Source organism: Schistocerca americana, chromosome 8 (assembly GCF_021461395.2).
Source record: "Schistocerca americana isolate TAMUIC-IGC-003095 chromosome 8, iqSchAmer2.1, whole genome shotgun sequence".
Lineage (NCBI taxonomy): Eukaryota > Metazoa > Arthropoda > Insecta > Orthoptera > Acrididae > Schistocerca > Schistocerca americana.
Window position 1 is genome coordinate 437,688,949 of NC_060126.1, and position 23,721 is coordinate 437,712,669.

Below are 23,721 nucleotides of genomic sequence, written 5' to 3' on the forward strand. Positions count from 1 at the left end.
TTTAAGAATTCTGAAGTCAAAGTTCTCCTTCGATATTCGTGAGAAACTTGTACACGTACCAGAAGAGGATTTAGAACATTTTTATGTCTGTTCTAGATTCTACTGGTCTTATTGACGAGGATATGAAGGTCTATAACTGAAACCATATCGGCCAGACTAGCACGCTGCATTGAGGTCAGCCAGGCGCGCAGGATATAACACGGGTAATCTTAAAGAGCACTGTGGTGCTCCTATGACGTCACTTTCTACGTCATACAAGTGTGATGTATGCTGCACAATGGCACAGGTACGGTATTCGGATAATAGTTACAGAGGAAGGTTTGAAAATTAGCTTGCAAGACGCCGGGTACCAGGGAAATAGGCAGACAAAATTCCAGAAAGAACGATAGCAGGTTTTGGAATTCAATTATGAAGCCCAGAGACAAGGAAGTGAAGACAATACTTATCAGCAAAATAGCTGTATACCACAGGGTGCGCCTGTTAGCAGTTGGCAAAATCAAAGTCATTTGCTAAAGACCGAGGAAGTCACCAATGAAGCACCACCAGCTATCTCCACAGAAGCTTAATCAAACTAATTTCGACCTCATTAAGCCCTCTGATGACAGATGTATCATGATGTACGGGCTCTCAAGACAATCATGTCAATCTCTTAAGGTATGACGACGGTACCGATATTAGAGGCAAGTTTACTTTGGATCAGCTTCTGCACAGTAAGAAATCATGGGGTTTAATGCTAGCCTCGGTATCTGCCATAGTGGGAAAAATTCCTACAAAAATCTAGACACTTGTCCTCTATTTAGGTTTTACCACATAACTTGTTTAAAAAAGATTAAAGTAGTAGACAAAGTACCAATCTAGCTGGTACAAAATTGTGAGAGCTCTAGGTGATAGGTTGCAACCTCAGACAAAAGTAAATGTCGTCGTTGGAAATGGAGAGGTCTTATCCTGTTCCTGATTGCAAAAAGTCTTGTTGTCGACTGCTTGCTGGGTATGGAGTTTTTCTGTAAAATTAGACTTTTATTTGGGTAAGTTCTACAGTTCTACTTACGAATCGAGGGCAATGTTATCAAAGCAACTTTTAATACAATCAGCAATGGTGCATGATATGTACTACCAGGGGATTAAAGTAAAAGTTTTAAAGCCCAAGAGTGTTCTACAAGATTGTTTCTCAACTCACCATGGTAAAAATGACAATAAAATAGCTTATTTACAAGGTAAGACAATAGAATCTTCTTATCTGGGTACACAACTGTAATTAGATTTAAGAAACATACTTTTGAAATACTTACATGTTGTTGAGGCGAAACCTGGCGTAAGAAATAGATGTGGACATGATTCCATAGGACAAATTGTGCTATAAATCTTACTCCATTCCGTGAATGAAACGAGACGCTCCTGCTCGAGAAATATGGTCAACTGTTCAGTGAAAAATAATTGAATCATAACATTCACAATACTGCAGTCCATTATTAGCGGTAAATAAACATAATAGCCAAGTACGTCTCATTCTGGATGTGCCTGGTATCAATGAAATAATTATAACAGTCTGCAAATAACCAGAAAATCTAGAAGAGCAGTTAGTGGAATTTCATGTAGTACATAACTTGACAAGGGTAGATCTCTCCTGCTCCTGTTGGGAGGTCTTATTGTTAGATGAGTCTAGGAAATGCTTTTGTCTATGCTGGTAGAAGTTATCAGTTTTGTGTGTTTTACCATTTGGACTTAGCGTAATTTCTGGTTTATTAACTATGGCACTAGATACTGCTCTCAGACCAGATCTCCTAGACAAAGTAACACTATATGTTGATTATCTCTTGATTTTAGCTGTTATACAGGAACATTTCGTGAAATTTCACAGACTGGAGTCTCACTTAACTTGCAGAAGTCAAAGTTAGGTCGTGAGAAAATAAAATTTTTGGGGCATGTGGTATCTCCTTCAGGAGTAAGTCCTAATCCTGATAAGTACAGTGATGAATTTTTCAGCTCCGTACACAAAACGGCATTTTGAAGCTTTTCTTGACCAATAAATCGTTTTTTCATCGTTTTTTTCCTGGACAACCGCTTAACAGTCTACCACTATTGAGACTATTAAAAAAGAATGTCCGATGAAAATGGTCAGTAAAATATCAAATAGCTTTCAACGCTGTAAAGAATGCTTTAACTAATTCTGAAATCCTATGTCATGTTGGCATGAACGTAGAATTTTGCGTTGCCACTGACGCATCGATTTTGTGAATTGGTGCATGTCCATTTCAAACGTCTGAAAAGGACAGAAGTTAATACAATTAGTTTTGCTAGGAGAACCCTTTCAGAGTGCTACTCAGTTACAAGCTCTGGCCATAATATGGGCATTTAAGAAGTTCAGTTATAACACGTTAGGTATTTTGTGATCACCACATTCTGAGCTTTTTGTAGACCTGTTGGCTACTACATTCTATGATTACGAGGTGGACAGCTTTCATACAGGAATACATTTTCGACAAAATGTGTATAAAATGTAAGACTAATGTTGTGGCTGACGCTTTGTCGTGCCTACCGCAATGACTGACTGATCTTTCGGATTTAACAGGACAGATAACTGACTACAGAATTTTACTAATGAAAGACACACAGCACAGACAATACTGTTTTGGTATGTGTAAAGATGTGTAAGATGCAGAGCCAAGGCGGCATAAAATAGAAACTCTCCTTACACAAAACCCACCTTAATAAATTTTACAGCATCACAAAATTAAAAACGACGTTTTATTCCACAGATGTAGTGTTTCTGATGACAACTGTTGTGTATGCATTCCAGTTACTTGGAGAGAAACTTCAGTTTGGCATACTCATTATGTTTGGAGTCATTACGGTGCCACCAAACACTATTGCGGTGCAATATGTACTTTATGGACTTTAGAAAGTAAGTTACTCATGTCGTTTCACCTCAGACCACTGAAACGGCGTGGCAACCGGAAGAGTTGAAGAACGCGGGACAGTACAGTTCTTGTGGGCAAAACATCTAAACTGCACACAGATTCAGCCTGAAATTTTTGCCCTTTTTGGGTGAAATTCAGGCCCTGTATCTATAAAAGGCAAAGTAGCCTCTGGCCGTTGTGAAATGTTGCCAAGGCCGCGCATACATCTGTGTTGCTGATAGGGAATTCCACATTATTCTTCAGGGGATTTCCATCCTTCCTGCAAGCTGAAAGAATAGGTGGTGGGAAGAGATTTTCCAACCATGAGGTCGCTCACACAGCGGTTCTCGAATGGCTCTGTTGACCAAGGAACGGATTTCTATGTCGAGGACCTGAACGATTGGCAGAACCTTCTGTCCATTATTTACAGAGGCTTGATGACAATGACGAAAAATAGTGTAATGTGTCTGTGTCACTTTCAAGTGTGGTGCAGCATTCAATAAAACATAGCCCGCCAGCTGTAATAATTTATATCTTCCTATTTGAAGCGCCCTCGTAGATATGTGAACACAAAGCAGTTGCTACTCATTGACTAACCACGTTTGGTCTCTGCTGAACTAAAAAATTAATATCGTACATAACTTCTCTAAAGAAGAAGAAGCCAGGAAATTACCACCACACAATAAAAATGTTATATGAACCAGCGTCGAAAAACAAGAACGCGCCAATACGTTTGTGTTTCAAAGTATTAACTTGTAGTTCAGGCCCACTAAATTGCTCGCATGTGTAAAATACACTTTCTACTTATCTCCTTACACTGTCGAAGCTAGTTCGTGAAATGTGACGTGCTCTGTGATGTAGAAGAAAAAACTCCTTGACGTTAGATTCCATTGGGAACCACGTGCTCAGCGACGGCAATATTAGTACTGTAAAGAAAATGTCAGCCTCCATCGTAAGAGGTCTGAAATCATTTGATACAGCAAATCGATTTCAGCCACTCTGTGACGATCTTCGGTGATATTCTAAGACATGAAAGTAGACATGAAGATCGTATTATGTAACGTAGGCATACGTCACGTCGAATATATTACAGTTATAACATACAGCATATACAAAAAATTAAGTCTTGAAGTTTCACGCAATAAAAACACATATTGCAACTTCAACAGGGCGTCAATACAGAAGAACATAGCAGCTAATAAACAAATTTCGAACTGAGCTAGCAGCTTACAATAGCGTGCAGCAAAGCTCCGTACAACTGAGAGCGTAATTTCTAGTATTGATATATTTTTGTATTATTTATATTATTGATTTCTCGGGTTACAGAGACTGCGTTTTTAATTGGTTCTTATCTGTAAAATCTTGGTACCCTTTTTAATGAAATATATCCAGTGTAATGGGTTGTTTGCAAAAATTGGGCACTGTGACATAAGACGGTCTTCATATCTAATTTTATGGCCAATAGTTTTGTAGCACTGAAGATGGTAACACAGTGACAAAAATCGATTTGCTGTAATGAATTCTTTCAGATCTCCTACGACCGAGGCTGTGACGTTTTTTGGTTTATTGTGGGTGGGTTAAACAGGATATGGTTGACAAGTAGTAAGTGGGGTAGCACTAAGGATGTTCACATCATGTTCCACTAGTAGACGCTTCAAGAGACTCCTGTCCTTCACTGAAAGATTTATTGTTAAAATTCCGGGAGTATATGTTCCCAGAGGAGGCTGGCAACAAATTACTTCCGCCCCACACGCATGTGGCGAAATTATCACGACACAAAAATAACAGAAACTGAAGCTTATCTGGTGAGTTAGTCGTACGCGAGTAGCACAGGAAAATGAAAGTGGAAGGGGGGGGGGGGGGAGGAGGGTGAGAAGGGGGTTGGGTTAGAATGATAGTGCTATACAAACTGCCCTTCTGCGACAGCCCTAAGGTGCCTTCCGGAGTACGAATGTAGATGTTGACTGAACTTTCTCCCCATGGAAGATTGTAATACGTTGTGAAGCAGTAGGAGGCAACATTCAGCGCAAGAGACAGTATGAAAGGTGTGTTGATGTATGCATTATCTACACACTACTTTAGCAATATCTACTGTACCTTTCTCAGCATCCACCAGAGACCCCAGCGCCAATAAAAGGAGGACTAATACGGAGGCTGTGGTGTTCATGGCTGCTATACTGCTAGTGTTGAAGACGCCTGGACCTAACAGCTGCCGAGCCACGACCGACTATCTGACAGCTGTGTCGACCCAGCGATAATTCTGTGTTTACTGATGACCTCTGAATTCCGAAGCGGAGGGCACGTGCACATTTGACGCAGTATAGTGCATTGCGTCTCAGAGGTTATTTCGTGCCAATATCATTTAGCATACTGACCGGGAGGAAAATGGCTATGCCTCCGTAAACCAATCTCTCTGTCTTAATCGCTTATTTTATTCGTTCAGTTTGTCTTGTAATATATACTTCTTTATTTCGTAAGTCTTCAAACTGGTTTGATGCGTCCCGCCTCGCCCTGCTCTCCTGTGTCTGCCTCTTTATCTCAAGAGTAGTACTTAGGCACGGCGTCCTCGGTTGTTTGTCCGAAGCATTCCAGTCTCTGTCTTCTCTTACAGTTTTTCCCCTCTAAAGCTCCCCATCATTGTAGATCTTCATCTAGTCAGTGATTTGGAAATATACCTTCACTCTGTGCAAAACTTTGTCATTTCTTCTGTAATTTTCGCGGTCATTTTTTAACACCACACATCACACGCTTCACACCTCTTCTTTCCCTGATAATGCTGTGCTCCAGACTTACATCCTCAGGAATGTCTTGTTCACTTTCTTGCGAGGCGGAATTTCTGTACTTCGTCTACTGTGTGGTCCCCTAATTTCTATGTTAAAATTATTGCAAATTTTATTTCTGCTACTCTTCATCACTTAAAGTAGTAAAGGAGTTTTGCTATTTGTGGAACAAAATAACTGATGATGGTCGAAGTAGAGAGGATGTAAAATGTAGAAAGGTAATGGCAGAGAAAGCGTTTCTGAAGAAGAGAAATTTGTTAACATCGAGTATAGATTTAAGTGTCAGGAAGTCGTTTCTGAAAGTATTTATATGAAGTGTAGCCATGTGAAACATGGACGATAAATAGTTTAGACAAGAAGAGAATAGAAACTTTCGAAATGTGGTGCTACAGAAGAATGCTGAAGATTAGATGGATAGATCACATAACTAATGAGGAGGTATTGAAGAGAATTGGGGGGGAGTTCGTGGCACAACTTGACTAGGAGAAGGGGTCGGTTGGTAGGACATGTTCTGAGGCATCAAGGGATCACCATTTTAGTATTGGAGAGCAGCGTGGAGGGTAAAAGTCGTAGAGGGAGACCAAGAGGTGAATACACTAAGCATATTCAGAAGGATGTAGGTTGTAGTAGGTACTGGGAGATGAAGAAGCTTGCACGGAATAGAGTAGCATGGAGAGCTGCATCAAACCAGTCTCAGGACTGAAGACCACAACAGACAACAACAACAACTCTTCATCATTAATGTCTACCGTATGTGCTCATTAGACAGTTTATTTCATTCTACAGGACTCGCAAATCGTTGTCACATTCACAGAGAACAACAATGCCATCAGCGAATCTTGATATCCTATCATTCTAAAATTTTAATCCCATTCCTGGAGCTATCTTTTATTTAGTCCAGGAGGTCCTTGACGTGTAGTTTGATCATCCATACCTTACAACACTTTTAATCCGAGCAATTCCGTGTAAGTGTTTCGTCGTTTTTTATCCCTCTTGGTTATTGTAGATATTGTACGTTACTTGCATTTCCCTATAGTTTATATTACGCTGTCGAACAATTTTTCTAGTTCTCAAAAAATTCTAGGAGAGTGTCCATTTTTCTGTAGTTTTGCCTCCATTATCTGAAAATGGCATCCCTTGTATTATTTCTCCAAAACCAAACCAATCAGCATTAAAAAGATCTGGAATTTTCTTTTCCAATCATATGTATATTCTTTTTGTCAGCAGCTTGATTGCTTCAATGGGAGTTGTGACAATGGCCACCGTGCTGACAGTCAGAGGTGGTGTGACGTCTCCTTTGAACGCCGCAAGCCGCCGACCACTTCGTATATACATTATTCAGCAAAATGTTGTTAACTTCAAAGATGATAAACCAGAATGTAAATGCAGCAGTCGGTCAGTCATTTATTGTCTATAAGAACGTAATATTCGCTGTTGTAAGAATAATTGTTTCTTGTTATCTACTATCTTGTTATGTGATATTGTCGTAGATTCCGTAGTTTTTTGCTGTAAGTCGGTTCTAAAGTATTGAAACATGTGACAAAATATTGAAGGACGTGTTAGAAAGTCCATCAGATACGCTAAAGCTGACATTATCAGAGTAAAGGAAATATTTCTAGTTCACAAAAGCTAGAATATTGGTCTTGTCGCACTTACCGGAGAAATGTCTCAGGCGTGTGGACAATTGCTGAAAGTTTTATTAACTGCGGGAACGGATCCATTGATGAATCTCCCATTTCCCTCAGTCAAAACATCATCTTGTACTTTTCAATCTCTGTCACTCTTTGTGATCGTTGAGGTTCATTTCTTGCACTTCTTTCTTACAATAGCTTAAAGAGGATAACTGATTGAATATCAATTGCCATGATGTACTATTACTTATTGCAGTAGTCAAGTTTGTTATAACAAATTTAGTTCTGAGTGTTTATCCCTTGATTAGTTTGTAATCCTATTTCTTTGTGTTTGTGTTCATTAATTTGTAAAAGTTAAAGATCCTGTTTAAAGTGAGAACAGACCATTACACTTCTACAACATTTACATAAAACTAGGCCCTTACTAAAAACATCGCAGTATTACCTTTGACTTTTGTCTTGGGCTCTGTTTATCACGAAATGAATTTTACTTGTCCGGGATCATACTGGAGTACCCACTTTTCATCAAACTCAGAGCTCGGTTATCATGATATTCACCAAATGGATCAAGTTTAAGACCTAAGAACTATTATTATTCACGCCGGTTTTGACACTGCCGTCCACGAGTATTATGCTAATAAACAGGTAGGACAGAAACAGTCTGACAAGATAGTAGGCGTGTTGCAGGAGAGGTTGGGACGAGAAATAATTATTAAGAAAAATTTCGATACGTTGCGCCGTTTCTGAGTTAACTGCCAAAGCATAGATTTAAATTAGATGCAAACAAATTCCTCTTTTACAGAAATGCCTTCCTTCTTATACGAGTAGTTAATCTTCATTTATATCTTCGCTACCTTGACCAACATCGGATATTTTTCTTACAGTTTGCAAAACTCACTTACTGTTTTTATTGTCTCATTTTCTAATCTAATTCCCTCAAAATTGCCTGATTTAATTCAACTACATTCCATTACCTTTGTTTCATTTGTGTAATTGTTCATTTTATTGCCTCTTTTCAAGACAATGTCAATTCGATTCAACTTCTCTTCCAAGTCCTTTGCCGAAAAACACCTTTTGGAGACACTATTCATTCTGTTCTAAAGATTTTCGTAGTCCTGTGCTGGTTCTAATACAATTATAATGTCATCATCCCAATCATTAATCTACTTTCTCAATTGCGGCTTTGTTGCCTTCGTTGGTTGCTCACTCTACAGACTGAATAGTATCGGCAGTAGGCTGCAAACCCGTCCCACTCCCTTCTGAGCTAATAGCGCCCTTTCATGTCCTAGTCTTACAACTGGGTTCATCCCTGCTATCTCTAAAATTTCAAAGAGTGTACTATCAAAAGCTTTCTCTAAATCCAGTCTGTCTTGTAAGCTAAGCTCGCAGGGACAGTACTGTTTTCTTACATTCAATCAGAACCCAAACTAATCTTTCTCAAACTTTGCACGACTTATTAAACTGATAGTTGTGTAATAATCGCACCTGTCAGCACCTACTTTTTCTGCTATTGGAATTATTACATTCGCCTTGAAGTCTGCGAGCTATTTCGCCAGTCTCATACAGCTTGCACAACAGATGGAAAAGTTTCATTATGGCTGACTCTTCTAGGCATTTCAGTGTTTCTGAGGGAACTTCGCCTGTTCAAGGAGCCTTGCTTCGACTTAAGTCTTTCAGTCCTCTGTCAAATTCTCCTCGCTGTATTATATCTCCTATCTCATCTTCACCTACGTCCCATTTCCTTCCTGTAACATTCCCTTCAAATTCTTTTCTCTTTTGTAGCCTTTGTGTACACTCCTTCCACCTTTCAGCTTCTCCTTCTTTGCTTAGCACTGGTTTTCTGTCTGAGCTCTTAACATTCATACAGCTGCTACTCTTTTCTCGAAACGTGCCTTTAATTTTCCTATAGGCGCTATCTATCGTTGCCACAGTGAAATACGCTTGTAAATCCTTAGATTTGTCATCTATAAATTCTTGCTCAGTCATTTTGCAGTTCCTGTCAATCTCATTTTTTAAACGTTTGTATTCCCTTTCTCCAGCCTCATTTGCTCCATTTTTTATATTTTCTTTTTTTCATTAATTAAATTCAGTATCTTGGATGATATACGACGATTTCTACTAAGCCTTGTCTTTTTGCGTATTTCATCCTCTACTGCCTTCGCTATTTCATCTCTCAAAGCTACCCATTCGTCTTCTACTGTAATCCTTTCCTCTGTGCTGTAGTAAATCGTTGCCTAATGCTCCCTCTGAAACTCTCAATAACCTATGGTTCTCTTAACATTTCAAGGTGCTACCTCTTTAATTATCTACCCTTTTACAATTAATCAATAAATTGTGGTTAGAGTCCACATCCGCCCCTGGAAATGTCTTACCATTTAAAATTTGGTTCCGTAACCTCGGTCGTACCATTATATAATGAATATGAAGCTTGCGGAGTCTCCTAGTCACTTCACGTACACAACCCTCTTTCATTATTCTTAAACCAAGTGTTAGGCGATCGTTGGTGGGAAATACTTCACAGGCGGTTTCTTATTTCATTTCTTTCCCCCACCTACTGTTTTTCCTTTTCTTCCTTTTCCTGGTATCGGATTCCAATCTCCCATCATCACAGTGCTCTCCCTTAACTATCGGAGTAATTTCTTTTATCTCATCACAAGTTTTTTCATGTTCTTCATCTTAAGCGGACCTAGTTATTGTATAATCTTGTACTTCTGTAGTGCGTGTCTTCTTCATGTCTGTCTTAGACACGATAATGCATTCACGATACTGTCCGTAACAGCCTACCTGCCTTCGTATTTTTTATTCATTATTAGACCTTCTCCTGCATTACCCCTACCTGATTTTGTCTTTGTAGACCTGTACTCACCTGACTACTTATTCGTCTTGTCACTGAGCTCTATATTTAATTTCATTCTTTTTTTAAATTCTGTGATCTACCTAGCCGACTGAGGAATCCAACATTACACACTCCAATCCTTAGAATGACAGCTTTGTTTATCCAAACGACGACATTCTCCTGAGTAGACCCTCACTGGAAATCCGATTAAGGGACCATTTTACCTCTGTGATATTTACCCAAGTGGTTGCCATCATAATTTAACCACACAGTGCAGATGCATGTCCTCGGGAAAAATAACGGATGTTATTTCCTCTTTCTATTAGTCGTTTGCAGTACCAGCGCAGGAAGACAGTGTCAGATAATGTGACAAGGCCAGATCAGGCCATTCTCCAGACTGTTGTCTCCCATCTGCTGGAAAGGCTGCAGCTCCTCTCCAGGAACCATTTGTATGAGGGAGACATAAATTGTAGGAAATGGCAGGACACATAACTATAGCTCAAGAATAGGAATGCCCAGAAACGTAAAATTAAAATTCCGCTTCATATTGTCTCATTCAGTCTAAATATTAAAAGTTTAATAAAGCATGAAGCTGTTTCATGAACTGCGATCGTTATTCTTAATTTTCAGTGAATTTCTAGTTCTAAAACAAACCTTCCAAATTCTAGTTACAAAATAATTTGGAGGGTGAAGGGAGGAGGGGGGGAGGGGTATCAATACTTTATGTTCCTTCTTAAAGTGACAACCCCTACTTTAAATTCCGTTCTCAGTGTCGTTTGCATCATTGAATAACTCTATAATATTAATGTGTGTGTTATCTACACTGTCGCAGAGAAAGGAAACAAAACTATACAGTCACGGTTAATATCTAGAGAAATAGGCGCAGTACCTAGCTAAATGGATGGTAGCTCACCAGTCAGCCTTATTGTCACACACGATCGCCAACAATTCGGCGACTTGTTAGAAAACTAACATCAATCAGCGACTGATCGTTGTCGTCTGCGATTTCCCACAAACTAGCAATCTACAGACAGATCGAGCGGGACGGGCGACGAATCGTTATGATCCATCACTCGTATATGATGCACTTTATGGTACTGCTTCTGGCGCAATATCATAATGAAAGTAAATCCGAGCGCTACATTACTGCCGTGGTAGAAGGCGAAAGGTTGTAGCTTTATTAATGCGAGCTAAAGTCGTGAACGTCACTGCAGGCATTGTCGCGACAATACGATTTTGCCTATTGGAACAGTGACGTTTAAATGATAATACTAAAATAGTACAGTTAAGACGACACACAACTGAGTGTTTTATTTATACACTCCTGGAAATTGAAATAAGAACACCGTGAATTCATTGTCCCAGGAAGGGGAAACTTTATTGACACATTCCTGGGGTCAGATACATCACATGATCACACTGACAGAACCACAGGCACATAGACACAGGCAACAGAGCATGCACAATGTCGGCACTAGTACAGTGTACATCCACCTTTCGCAGCAATGCAGGCTGCTATTCTCCCATGGAGACGATCGTAGAGATGCTGGATGTAGTCCTGTGGAACGGCTTGCCATGCCATTTCCACCTGGCGCCTCAGTTGGACCAGCGTTCGTGCTGGACGTGCAGACCGCGTGAGACGACGCTTCATCCAGTCCCAAACATGCTCAATGGGGGACAGATCCGGAGATCTTGCTGGCCAGGGTAGTTGACTCACACCTTCTAGAGCACGTTGGGTGGCACGGGATACATGCGGACGTGCATTGTCCTGTTGGAACAGCAAGTTCCCTTGCCGGTCTAGGAATGGTAGAACGATGGGTTCGATGACGGTTTGGATGTACCGTGCACTATTTAGTGTCCCCTCGACGATCACCAGTGTTGTACGGCCAGTGTAGGAGATCGCTCCGCACACCATGATGCCGGGTGTTGGCCCTGTGTGCTTCGGTCGTATGCAGTCCTGATTGTGGCGCTCACCTGCACGGCGCCAAACACGCATACGACCATCATTGGCACCAAGGCAGAAGCGACTCTCATCGCTGAAGACGACACGTCTCCATTCGTCCCTCCATTCACGCCTGTCGCGACACCACTGGAGGCGGGCTGCACGATGTTGGGGCGTGAGCGGAAGACGGCCTAACGGTGTGCGGGACCGTAGCCCAGCTTCATGGAGACGGTTGCGAATGGTCCTCGCCGATACCCCAGGAGCAACAGTGTCCCTAATTTGCTGGGAAGTGGCGGTGCGGTCCCCTACGGCACTGCGTAGGATCCTACGGTCTTGGCGTGCATCCGTGCGTCGCTGCGGTCCGGTCCCAGGTCGACGGGCACGTGCACCTTCCGCCGACCACTGGCGACAACATCGATGTACTGTGGAGACCTCACGCCCCACGTGTTGAGCAATTCGGCGGTACGTCCACCCGGCCTCCCGCATGCCCACTATACGCCCTCGCTCAAAGTCCGTCAACTGCACATACGGTTCACGTCCACGCTGTCGCGGCATGCTACCAGTGTTAAAGACTGCGATGGAGCTCCGTATGCCACGGCAAACTGGCTGACACTGACGGCGGCGGTGCACAAATGCTGCGCAGCTAGCGCCATTCGACGGCCAACACCGCGGTTCCTGGTGTGTCCGCTGTGCCGTGCGTGTGATCATTGCTTGTACAGCCCTCTCGCAGTGTCCGGAGCAAGTATGGTGGGTCTGACACACCGTTGTCAATGTGTTCTTTTTTCCATTTCCAGAAGTGTACGTTGGTAATTTCACATTGTACGATAGAATTGAAGAAAATAATGTATTTTACAAAATACCTATACAGGCCTTTAGTATAATTTCCTCCCTTGCTTATGGGAGCTTCTCAACTTTCTGGCAACTTCTGTAGTCTGGATAGGGAACTTTTATTGTTCAGTTGCCTGATTACTTGGGTCACCTCTCTGCAAGCTTCATCAGTTACATAAAAACTTTTCTAGTTTTCTAAGGAGTTGTTCCATCAATCTGGAAAACAAATCGAAGTGTGGTGGGTTCGTAACAGGAATGTAAGGTGGGTGGGGAACTATGTCTCATCCATATATGTCCAGCCTTTGTCTCGGCGGCAGTGCAGTACGCGGTCTTGCATTATCGTGCAAAATGAGGACACCAGCTATAACCATATCAGGCCTTCTTTCACGAATTTCCGAACACAAAACTTGTAGTACGCACCTGTTCCAGACGTGCCTTAGGGCGCTCTATTTGCAGTTATTATTCTACCCATGTCATACGCTAAGATAATCAGTTTCAACTTTGACTGTTCGTGGTCGAATTCTTTCAGGCGTGGGGAGTCGGAAGTTATCAACTGTGACGACTGTGACTTCAGTTCTGGCTCAAAAGCTCGTATCCAGGTTTCATCAAGTGCAACAATCCATTTCATAAACTGTTTCCCATCTGTTCCATAACGCTGAAGGAATTCTTGAGCGATTCTTTTGCGACCTACTTTACGCTTTTCACACGAAACTCACGTTTAACTTTTCAGTTGTGATTCTTTAAACCGAAGAGACAGGTACTCTGCCTCATAAGGAATTTCCTCACATGCTTTTCGTCGATCCTCTCTCAATGTCATTAACAATAACCTGAGAAGTGGAATTTGTTGCAGTTGATAGTCTTCCGCTTCTTGGGTTATCCTCAGTGCTTACCCAACCTCCACGGAGATGAGCAGACCACCATGATACTGTGGTACGATCCCCTACACTACACTATTCCCACACTCTTCTCTGAAAGCACTGTTAATTTTCGTTGGGTTCTTTCGACGTAGGAATTTGATTTTGATGTAGGAACACTGACTCTGTTTCAGCTTCCACTTTGAATCACTCAACTCACCACACAGCCACGCGAATCAGCAAACACATGTACGACCGTCTCGCCTAAAGCCTCGCTCACAAATTCTGACATTCTGCGTGGTGTCTGTTTGTTCTATATCGTGTCTCCCTACCACTTTCGCGCAACGACGCTCTGAGCGTGTTTTTTTAGGGAATTGACTAGTTTGAACCTGGGACCTGTTGCTGGTAAGGAGACGCCAGACCACACATGACATGTAGAGTTCAGAAGAGTTCAGTGAGACTAGCGATGATATAACCAAATACTTAACGATTTCAGCGTCAGCTTCACTGCACTCCCTGTAAAAGAATCTTAATACTAACTAAATTTAGTGGAAGGGGTTCAAGGCTTTCCTATTTTTAGTTAGCTGGTAAAACAACGTCAAAAAATAACGTCGAAAAAGCAGTTAAGTTAACCATTGGAAATTTTATTCTACTCACGAAGCATTGTTTATAAATTGCACTATTGATAAAAGGAAATGTTTTAATACAGGATGGTAAAAACCAACTGCGTTCAACAAAAATGCGAACGAATATTCCCTGAAAGGGTTTCCAAGTTCTACAATGGATCGAAGGATGACCTATGCCATATCACATCTATAATCTAGGTTTAAATTAAGTTTCACAAAACTATCAAAATGGTCTACAGTGACCCTCAATTATCTTTAATTACTTATCTAACTTGTCAATAACTATATAACAGAAAAATCATCACATTTCAGATTTTTACTTCAAGTGGCAAATGTGAACACCATGAGCTTTTTAATTGACGATCGACACTAGTATTACACAAAAAGGGGGTGTAACAGATGAGACTTCCGCAGTTCTGAGTGAAGCTTTATGTGCTGTTATGCGGCATCGCGTGCGTTCATTACCTTGTCGGTGTTCGTCAGGGGGCGGCGGACAGCACAGCTCCACTCACCTCGCCGTCTCGAGAGCATTTCATTCCTAACTTCACCTTACTACAATTTACCGAAGTTGGTATAAAAAAAAACTATATGGCTGTGTTTTCATCTGACCAATCAGGGTCTCAATGTTAACCTTAAGCTCCGCCTACAAAAATTCTGTCTATCCAATGAGAAACGTTATACTTTTCGTGGTGGGGCAATGTTTTTAAAGTTTGCAACGTAACAGAGACGCGAAAAAGTCTCACGCAAAAACTTGCAGCTGGTGTGGCCCTTTTAGTGTTATTGTAAGGTCTATACTGTTCTTCTGGAGGTCTCTATCTTTTAACATGGGCTGGGGGGTGGTCCTGACGTAACAGAGACGCGAAAAAGTCTCACGCTAGGACTTGCTGCTGGTGTGGCCCTTTTAGTGTTATCGTGAGATCTATACTGTTCTTCTGGAGGGCTCTATCTTTTAACATGGGCTGGGGGGTGGAATTAGCAGTTAGCTGGGGACGTGGGTGTCCGCCCCTTATCGTAGGGCCTTCTAGGTTAACACAGTTCTGCTCTCAGCTTCTGTTCTCGTTTCTCCCCTCGGAACTGCATGTGTCTCACGGTGCGAAGGTATGACATGCATTTAGGCATTCTTGTGTTAGTCTGTGGTATTCCATTTGCTCACTCGTTACTCATATTACTTTGGTAAATTTAATGTCACAATTTATTCGGAGCTACGTGACATACTACTGGATTTGCTTGTCATGTCAGGGTTTTCATGGAAGGTGTTGGATTTGCCTGAAACCTTACGTATCACCACCCTTCGAACTTAATTTTTGCACTGAAGTTAGGCAATGATTGAATCGTTGTCGAAGCCAGTCAAAAATTATTTCTCTATCTAAATTTTGTTGCCTACTGTTCAGCCACGTTATTCTGTTCTATGCTAGTTTGTATTACTAATTTATATTTTCGTATTCTTCCACATTATTATCAAAAATATGTTTATATTGACAAGGGAAGAATATTTTTATTCTATTATAATCATTATTTTTTAATTATTTTCTTTCTTTATTTAATTGTGAAGTTTGTTTTTCAAGAAGTCTGTTATCGAAAGTGAGGAGTGTTTCACTTCGATTTTCTTAGAAATATTGTTTTTATAAATGTAGTAATTAAGTAAAATCTATTCCTAACACATTTTCTAAATGTCATGTACAAGCAAAATGTTTTTGTTTCTAGACACTCATTTCAACATTGTTACACTAACAAATACGAATTATTTCCAAGAATTGCTTTGACAAAGAAAGATACATACAGAAGTATTGAGATATTATCCTAACAAATGCTACAAATGTTAAAAAAAGGGAAAACATCCAACAAGCTAATTTTTTATTCTTTGTTTTTATAAGGAGAAAATAAGTAAAATATAGTTATTCTTTTATTTTTATGAGTAGAAAATAAGTGGCATATAGTTTCAGTGTTTATTATGCCTTATTTTTGTTCTTTATATACTGCCCATTTCAGAACTAATGACTTATTTTTATCGATAGTCTATTTTTTACTTAAGTCCATAGTCATTGACTGTTATTTTGTAGTTTATTAGCTGTCTGGTGTGCTTAGCTTATTTAGTTTTTCACACATTTCTTTTGCACAATTCATACATCACATAATTTTATTTCTCACATTCGCACAATCATATGAATGTTTAAGCATGAGGTTGGCGAATGTTTTTTGCATGAAGGTGATGGACTTGAGCGAGATGGATGTGGGCAAGTATTTGATGTACAGCTTCGTTCGTCGTTCCTTGTTGGCTTTGCAAGTGTGTTGCTGTTGTGGAGGTCCCATAATGGAATGGAGCTGTGAGTGCAGAATCTCATGGTTTACTGGCTTTGTATGTGTGAAAGTCATCGTTATGTGTAGCTGAAAGCGGTCGTTTTTCGTTGAAATACTTCACAGACGACTAGTTTACAATAGGATAGGGATTTGGGAAGGTATGTCGTCTATTCTTCACTCATCTTCTTTCTTGGTGTCAATCTTGCGAATCTTCAAGTTCTGTTCTTCCTGCTTTTTCTCTGCTTCTTACTTGCTTCTTGGTTCTTCTCTGGGCAAGATATGGAAATATTTATCAATAGCTAGTCGCTTTGAAGTTCTCCTCTTAGTAACAGTTTGATAAATTGTTTGGGCATGTCATTTTTACTTTGTGGAAGTTTTCTTCAGTTTCGCACATCAGCGTGCTGTTTAATAGCAGTAGTGTGACTTTTACACATTTTTTTTTTGCCAGTGGTGGCTTGCCCAAGTGGTCTTCTTGTGAGGCCGTTTTTTGCTCGCTCCGCTGAGTCTGGGCGTTCGGAGACCGTTCTGGCATTCGGTGTCCTGTTGTGTCTCTGCAGGGTTCCGTCACTGTGTGGTTCTGTGTTCTGTCCCAGCAGCGTTCCGCCACCCTGTGGTTCAGCTTGGCAGCAGATTTATTTACTGCCCACTTTGGCTACAAGGACCTTCTGTTGGTGTCGCTGTCCTTTCCCTGCTCTCGACACTTCTGCCTTATAGGAATCATGTCTTGCTAATTACGTCCTTTTCTTTCTTGATACTTCTTGCGTTGCAACTTGTGGGTCTTGCATCTCGTCCTTGCTGGAGTTTTTATAATGGATCTTACAAAAAGTTTTACTTACAATCATCTAACATATGTCTAGTATCTACATTGTTTTATGCCTTCTTAAAAGCTTTACAAATTTTGGCGCCCTTTCCATGTTACAATTCTAAGGTATTTTGAGTCTTAACATCTACAAGAATCCTCAAATTCGTTTCTTATTTTTGTGTAGTATCGCATTTTAGTACTTCATGCTGTTAGACTATCCCTTCACCTTAATCTATGGTACTATTGGTGTTAGTTTTGTTTTTGTTTTTATTGAAACTACTTTCTTTTTCCCACCTTCCTCTCCCCTCATTCGTCTTCTGCCTGACGATCTTATCTGCAACATAATCTTGAAATATTGTGCTGATTATTTACCAGTAATAAAATCAATCTTCGAACTTTTTGATATAGCTCACATGGTGAAGTCCTAAGGTTTTGCCTGTTTTTGGGTTCATTAGTTCCACAGCATTATCATGAGCAATTCAGCTAATTATGACAGGTCCTTTGTATGCAGTGTAAAACTTACGTGTTTTGCGTTTCTGTTTGCTGGAGAGATGGTGTGTTTTTACAAATACATTCTGGCCTACTGAGAATGTTCTTTTAATTGATGTTCTATCTCCTCTTTCTTTTCTTTTAATGGCTGCTTTTCTGATGTTGGAGAGTGCTGTTGCTATGATTTGTTTGTGCTGTCTACGTGGTACAATAGGAAATCTAACATTTTCTCTGGTTATGTTTGGGGGTTCAATATTTTTAAGTACAGTAACTGGAGGTAGTAGTGTAGTGCTACGTGGGATTTCATTTATTACTTCTTGAAAATCTTTAAGGTATATATCCCAAGTGTTGTGTCTTTTGCCTGCATATAATCAGCATAAAGTGCCTATGTCCTTCATAGATCGTTCTGCTGGATTTACGCTAGGTTTGTACTTAGATATGTAGATGGGTTTTATTTTGTGTTGTTTTAACGTGTTCTGCCATTGCACTGACTTGTATTGTGGGCCATTATCCGAAATTATTCGTTCCACTCGACCTACTTGTGTGAGAAAATATTGTCTAAATGCTTTACATATAGTAAGACCTGTTGCCCGTTTTAATGGTGTCAAGGTAACATATTTAGAAGTAAGTTCCAAAACGACAAATATGAAAATATATCCATTTTTTGTGCGTGGGAGGGGCCTCATCAAATCTGTTGCAGCTATTTGTTTTAATCTTTTAGGGATTATTGGAAACATAGGTGGTTTGGTTTGGAAAGTGACGTGTTTAGCCCTCATACATTTTTAGCATTTGACTAATACTGTTCTAATTCGTCTTTCCATACTAGGAAAATGGCTTGTTTGTTTTATTTTTAAAAAGCGTTTCTTTGGTCCAAAGTGGCCATTACTTAAATGTGTATACCATATGTACTTCTTAATTAGTTCATCTGGGATATAAATTAACCATTCATTCATTGCAACATTTCGTCTACAAAATAAAACATTGTTTTTTACGAGATAGTGCTGTCGAATGTCTGGAAAAACCTTACTTCTCCACTTGTGTGTGATTCCTAGTATTTTGGGATCCTTGTCCTATGTTTTTCAATGCTGTCGTAATGTAGTTTTCAAAAGGTACTTGTTTCATATAGTACATTGTAAACTGGTCTTCTGCTGCTTCCAAACCTATGTTACTGGATGCACCCTGTGGACATCGTGATAAAGCATCTGCTAATACATTCGCTGGTCCTAGTATGTGTGTAATAGTGAAGTCAAATTCTTGTAGTATTAACATCCATCTGGCTAACCTCCCATGAGTTAGTTTGGTGGATAACAGAAATTCTAAAGCTTTGTGGTCAGTGGTTACTTTTGTTTTTCTTCCGAATAGGAAGCATCGAAAGCGTTGGAAGCCCCATACAATGACCAATGCTTCCAGCTCCGTGACTGAATAGTTTTTCTCGCTTTTTGTGAGTACCCGACTGGCAAATGCAATTGTTCTATATGATCTTAGCCCTGCCTGTTCGTATTCTTGGAATAAAACAACTCCTAAACCGCTTTTTGCTTTCGTTTTCAAGTGCGCTTCGCCTTTTTCTTGCGTCATCTTCCGAAAATATGAACTCTAGTTCCCTTAGAATACCTTTAAATGCTTCGACGTCATACCTCCGCGGCCTACTAATGATTGCTGGTATTTCAATGGTAGCTTCATCGCGCATAATTTAATCAGCTCTCCGTCACTGTATGGTACATCTAAGCACTGATTTTTCTTTGCCATTAATTCGAAAAATTTCACGGGGATCTTCTCTCCTGAATTTTCAAAATATGGGTTCTGTAATAATTCGTACTTCACTCTGTTCTGTGCTTCGCTGGACCAATATCGTGAGAGAAACTTCTCTCTGAAATCTTCGTACGATCGGCATGTCGCTGCAACATTCTGCATGGTTTCTGCGACTGTTCCTGACATGTGTGCACATATAAAGTCTAATTTGTGTGCTAGCGTCCAGTGTTCTGGTAATCCTACTCGGAATTGATCAATAAAAGTTCGTGGATGTAATGAGTTTCCTTCTCGAAAGTGGTGAAATTTTCTGACTGTGAGGAAATGATCGTTGTCGTACTTCGTCATAGTTCCATATGAAATTCGCGATTCTTCGCCACTTTTGTTTCTGGTCATTTCTCCCGTCGTTCTTTCCGGTTGTGGTAGATCCATTGGATATTGTCCACTGTGACTTTCGCCTACCCTTGCGTAGTATCGTTGGAGTGGTACGCAATAATTTTCTTCCATCGGTTGTGAACGTGTAGCTGAATGCATTGCACTGTACTCTTCGCGACCTGGCTTTCCATTGTCAGGTATTGGTTCGGTATCTTGTCTGGCTAACCTTGCTGCTTCATTGCACGATCCCAACTGTCTTGAAACATACATTTGTGGTTCCGCATGTGTTTGTGATGACGTTTGTTGATCAAGAATTTCGAAACGTGTTTGTTGCTGTGCAGGCTGTCTGATTTCACGTATGTTACTTTCCGCCTGTGATTGGAATCGCAAATGCGTAATATCTTCGTTAATTGCTTGTTTTACCGGTGCTGTTACAGATACGGATGTGGTTGCAGACTCTGTGCTTGTTCGATCGTGTTCACTACACTCTTCAATGGTTTGCAACAACTCTGTTCGCAATTTCTGAAATTGTCGCTTCGTTTGCGCTTCATTTTGACTATGCGGTTATCATATCTTTTCAGCGCTGCTTTTGTGATACGTTTGTGTAACACACTGTTTTCAACAATTTCACGCGCTGTACCTGCTGCTTGTCTAGTAATTACGTTTATCTGTTTCTCTAGTTTGTTGACTTCTCCCTGGGTGTTATTATGTAATGTTTTGATCTCGTCCTGAATGTCATTACGCAATGTTTGTACGTCCGCTTGTACCTTGTCAATGTCTATTCTCAATTGATTGTGACCTGTTATTAAGTTTCCTATCACTTCTCGAGATTCTTTTGCCTCGTCTTCAATATGACTTAGGTGTAACTGAATTTTTTTGTTTTGATCTTTAATCGCACGCATTTGTCTCGTTGTTTCTGCATTCTGAATTTGAATTTGGTTCGCTGTGTCTTTATTTTGCCTTGTCATGGTTTCCGTAATTTGTTGTAATAATTCTGCCAGATTGGTGGGTCCTATTGCGTTTTCTTCCGACGTCCTACGCTCTGTGTTTTCGCCCAAGTGTTGGTTCGCAACCGATTGCATTGAACTGTGCTGTGACACGTTTCTGCTCGCATTCCTTGTACTCTGTGGTGAGGGAGCTCTGATTACTTGTACTATGGGTTCTACGTATTCAAGACGCAAGTTAGAATCCTCATCGACTGTCTCTCTACTTTCCTGCTCCTCTGTCTTATGCTAACTTACGTTTTCTATGCCTTGACGTACATTATACTAGTTATGGTGCGTTATATGTCCTTTTTCTCGCGATACTTCATCGTCTGTTGTACTGTCCGCTATTCTCTGTCCATTTTCATGCTGGGTCTCTACCTCAATTCGGTCAAGGTCTCGATTTGCCATTGCTAATCTTTCCGAATCCCTTATTTTCTGTTTTAAAAGCAATTCACGCGCCGTACTTCGAGTCAACATCCGCTCATACGATCTCACGCGTTTCATAAACTTTTTGTTCAGAAAACTTGACACTTATTATACCCAAGACTGACAATTCATTCACTTACTTGTTGGGTCAGAACCAACTTGACAACGATGTATCCGCCACCTGTGCACTTGCATTGAGGAGAAAACTTAATTCTAACAATTTTTAAAATTCATAACTTAATTATGTTATTGTCTCAGCTATAATGTCTCACTATCTATCGCTGCAGCTACTGTTATCAACTATTTAGGTCTTTCAAAAAAAATTTTTCTTATTATGAAAACTTTTTAACAGGATATTTTTCTGACCTAGTTAGGCATGTGGTCGACCTTCAATCATGGTATTTTACCATCCTGGCAGGGTCGCAATTTTCTAACATTCTACGTGGTCTCTGTTTGTTCTATATCGTGTCTCCCTACCACTTTCGCGCAACGACGCTCTGAGCGTGTTTTTTAGGGAATTGACTAGTTTGAACCTGGGACCTGTTGCTGGTAAGGAGACGCCAGACCATACATGACATGTAGAGTTCAGAAGAGTTCAGTGAGACTAGCGATGATATAACCAAATACTTAATGATTTCAGCGTCAGCTCCATTGCACTCCCTGTAAAAGAATCTTAATACTAACTAAATTTAGTGGAAGGGGTTCAAGGCTTTCCTATTTTTAGTTAGCTAGTAAAACAACGTCAAAAAAGCAGTTAAGTTTACCACTGGAAATTTTATTCTACTCAAAAAATGTTGTTTATAAATTGCACTATTGATAAAAGGAAATGTTTTAATACAGGACGGTGAAAACCAACTGCGTTCAACAAAAATGCGAACGAATATTCCCTGAATGGGTTTCCAAGTTCTACAATGTATCGAAGGATAACCTATGCCGTATCACATCTATAATCTAGGTTTAAATTAAGTTTCACAAAAGAGAAAACAATCAAAATGGTCTACAGTGACCCTCAATTATCTTTAATTACTTATCTTACTTGTCGTAAATTACAGTGGCTGATGTGGCTTCTCAATAACTATATAACAGAAAAATCATCGTGTTTCAGATTTTTACTTCTAGTGGCAAATGTGAACACCATGAGCTTTTTAATTGACGATCGATACTAATATTACGCAAAAAGGGGGTGTAAAAGATGAGACTTCTGCAGTTCTGAGTGAAGCTTTATGCGCTGTTATGCGGCATCGCGTGCGTTCATTACCTTGTCGGTGTTCGTCAGGGGGCGGCGGACAGCACAGCTCCACTCACCTCGCCTTCTCGGAAGCAACTCTTTCCTAACTTCTCCTTACTACAATTTACCGAAGTTGGTTTAAAAAAAACTATCTGGCTGTGTTTTCATCTGACAAATCAGGGTCTCAATGTTAACCTTAAGCTCCGCCTACAAAAATTCTGTCTATCCAATGAGAAACGTTATAATTTTCGTGGTGGGGCAATGTTTTTAAAGTTTGCAGCGTAACAGAGACGCGAAAAAGTCTCACGCAAAAACTTGCAGCTGGTGTGGCCCTTTTAGTGTTATTGTAAGGTCTATACTGTTCTTCTGGAGGTCTCTATCTTTTAACATGGGCTGGGGGGTGGTCCTGATGTAACAGAGACGCGAAAAAGTCTCACGCTAAAACTTGCGGCTGGGGTGGCCCTTTTAGTGTTATCGTAAGATCGATACTGTTCTTCTGGAGGGCTCTATCTTTTAACATGGGGTGGGGGGCGGTCCTAGCAGTTAGCTGGTGACGTGGGTGTCCGTCCCTTATCGTAGGGCCTTCTAGGTTAACACGGTTCTGCTCTCAGCTTCTGTTCTCTTTTCTCCCCTCGGAACTGCATGTGTCTCACGGTGGGAAAGTATGACATGCATTTAGGCATTCTTGTGTTAGTCTGTGGTATTCCATTTGCTCACTCGTTACTCGTATTACTTTGGTAAATTTAATGTCACGATTTATTCGGAGCTATGTGACATACTACTGGATTTGCTTATCACGTCAGGGTTTTCATGGAAGGTGTTGGATTTGCCTGAAACCTTACAAAATGACAATTCCAAATTGATCACGCCACCGTAAGGGTCGCACATTTGAAGTGTGCAGGGCTTTTGAAATGACCTCCGTAGCTTGCATCATAGCGTACTGGTAAATATATCGTACTTTTCATGTATGTTTAATC

At 40.5% G+C, this 23,721-nt stretch overlaps 1 protein-coding gene across 1 annotated transcript in view; it reads right to left on the reverse strand.

Moving 5' to 3' along the window:
* The window catches only part of LOC124544997 (pacifastin-like protease inhibitor cvp4), a 53,655-nt gene extending 48,504 nt beyond the window's left edge, over nucleotides 1-5,151 (reverse strand). The window contains exon 1 of the mRNA XM_047123753.1: nucleotides 4,995-5,151. Coding sequence (XP_046979709.1) covers nucleotides 4,995-5,064 — 70 coding nt within the window. The 5' untranslated portion in view covers nucleotides 5,065-5,151. The remainder of the gene's footprint in view (nucleotides 1-4,994) is intronic.
* Between the last annotated feature and the right edge of the window lie 18,570 nt (nucleotides 5,152-23,721).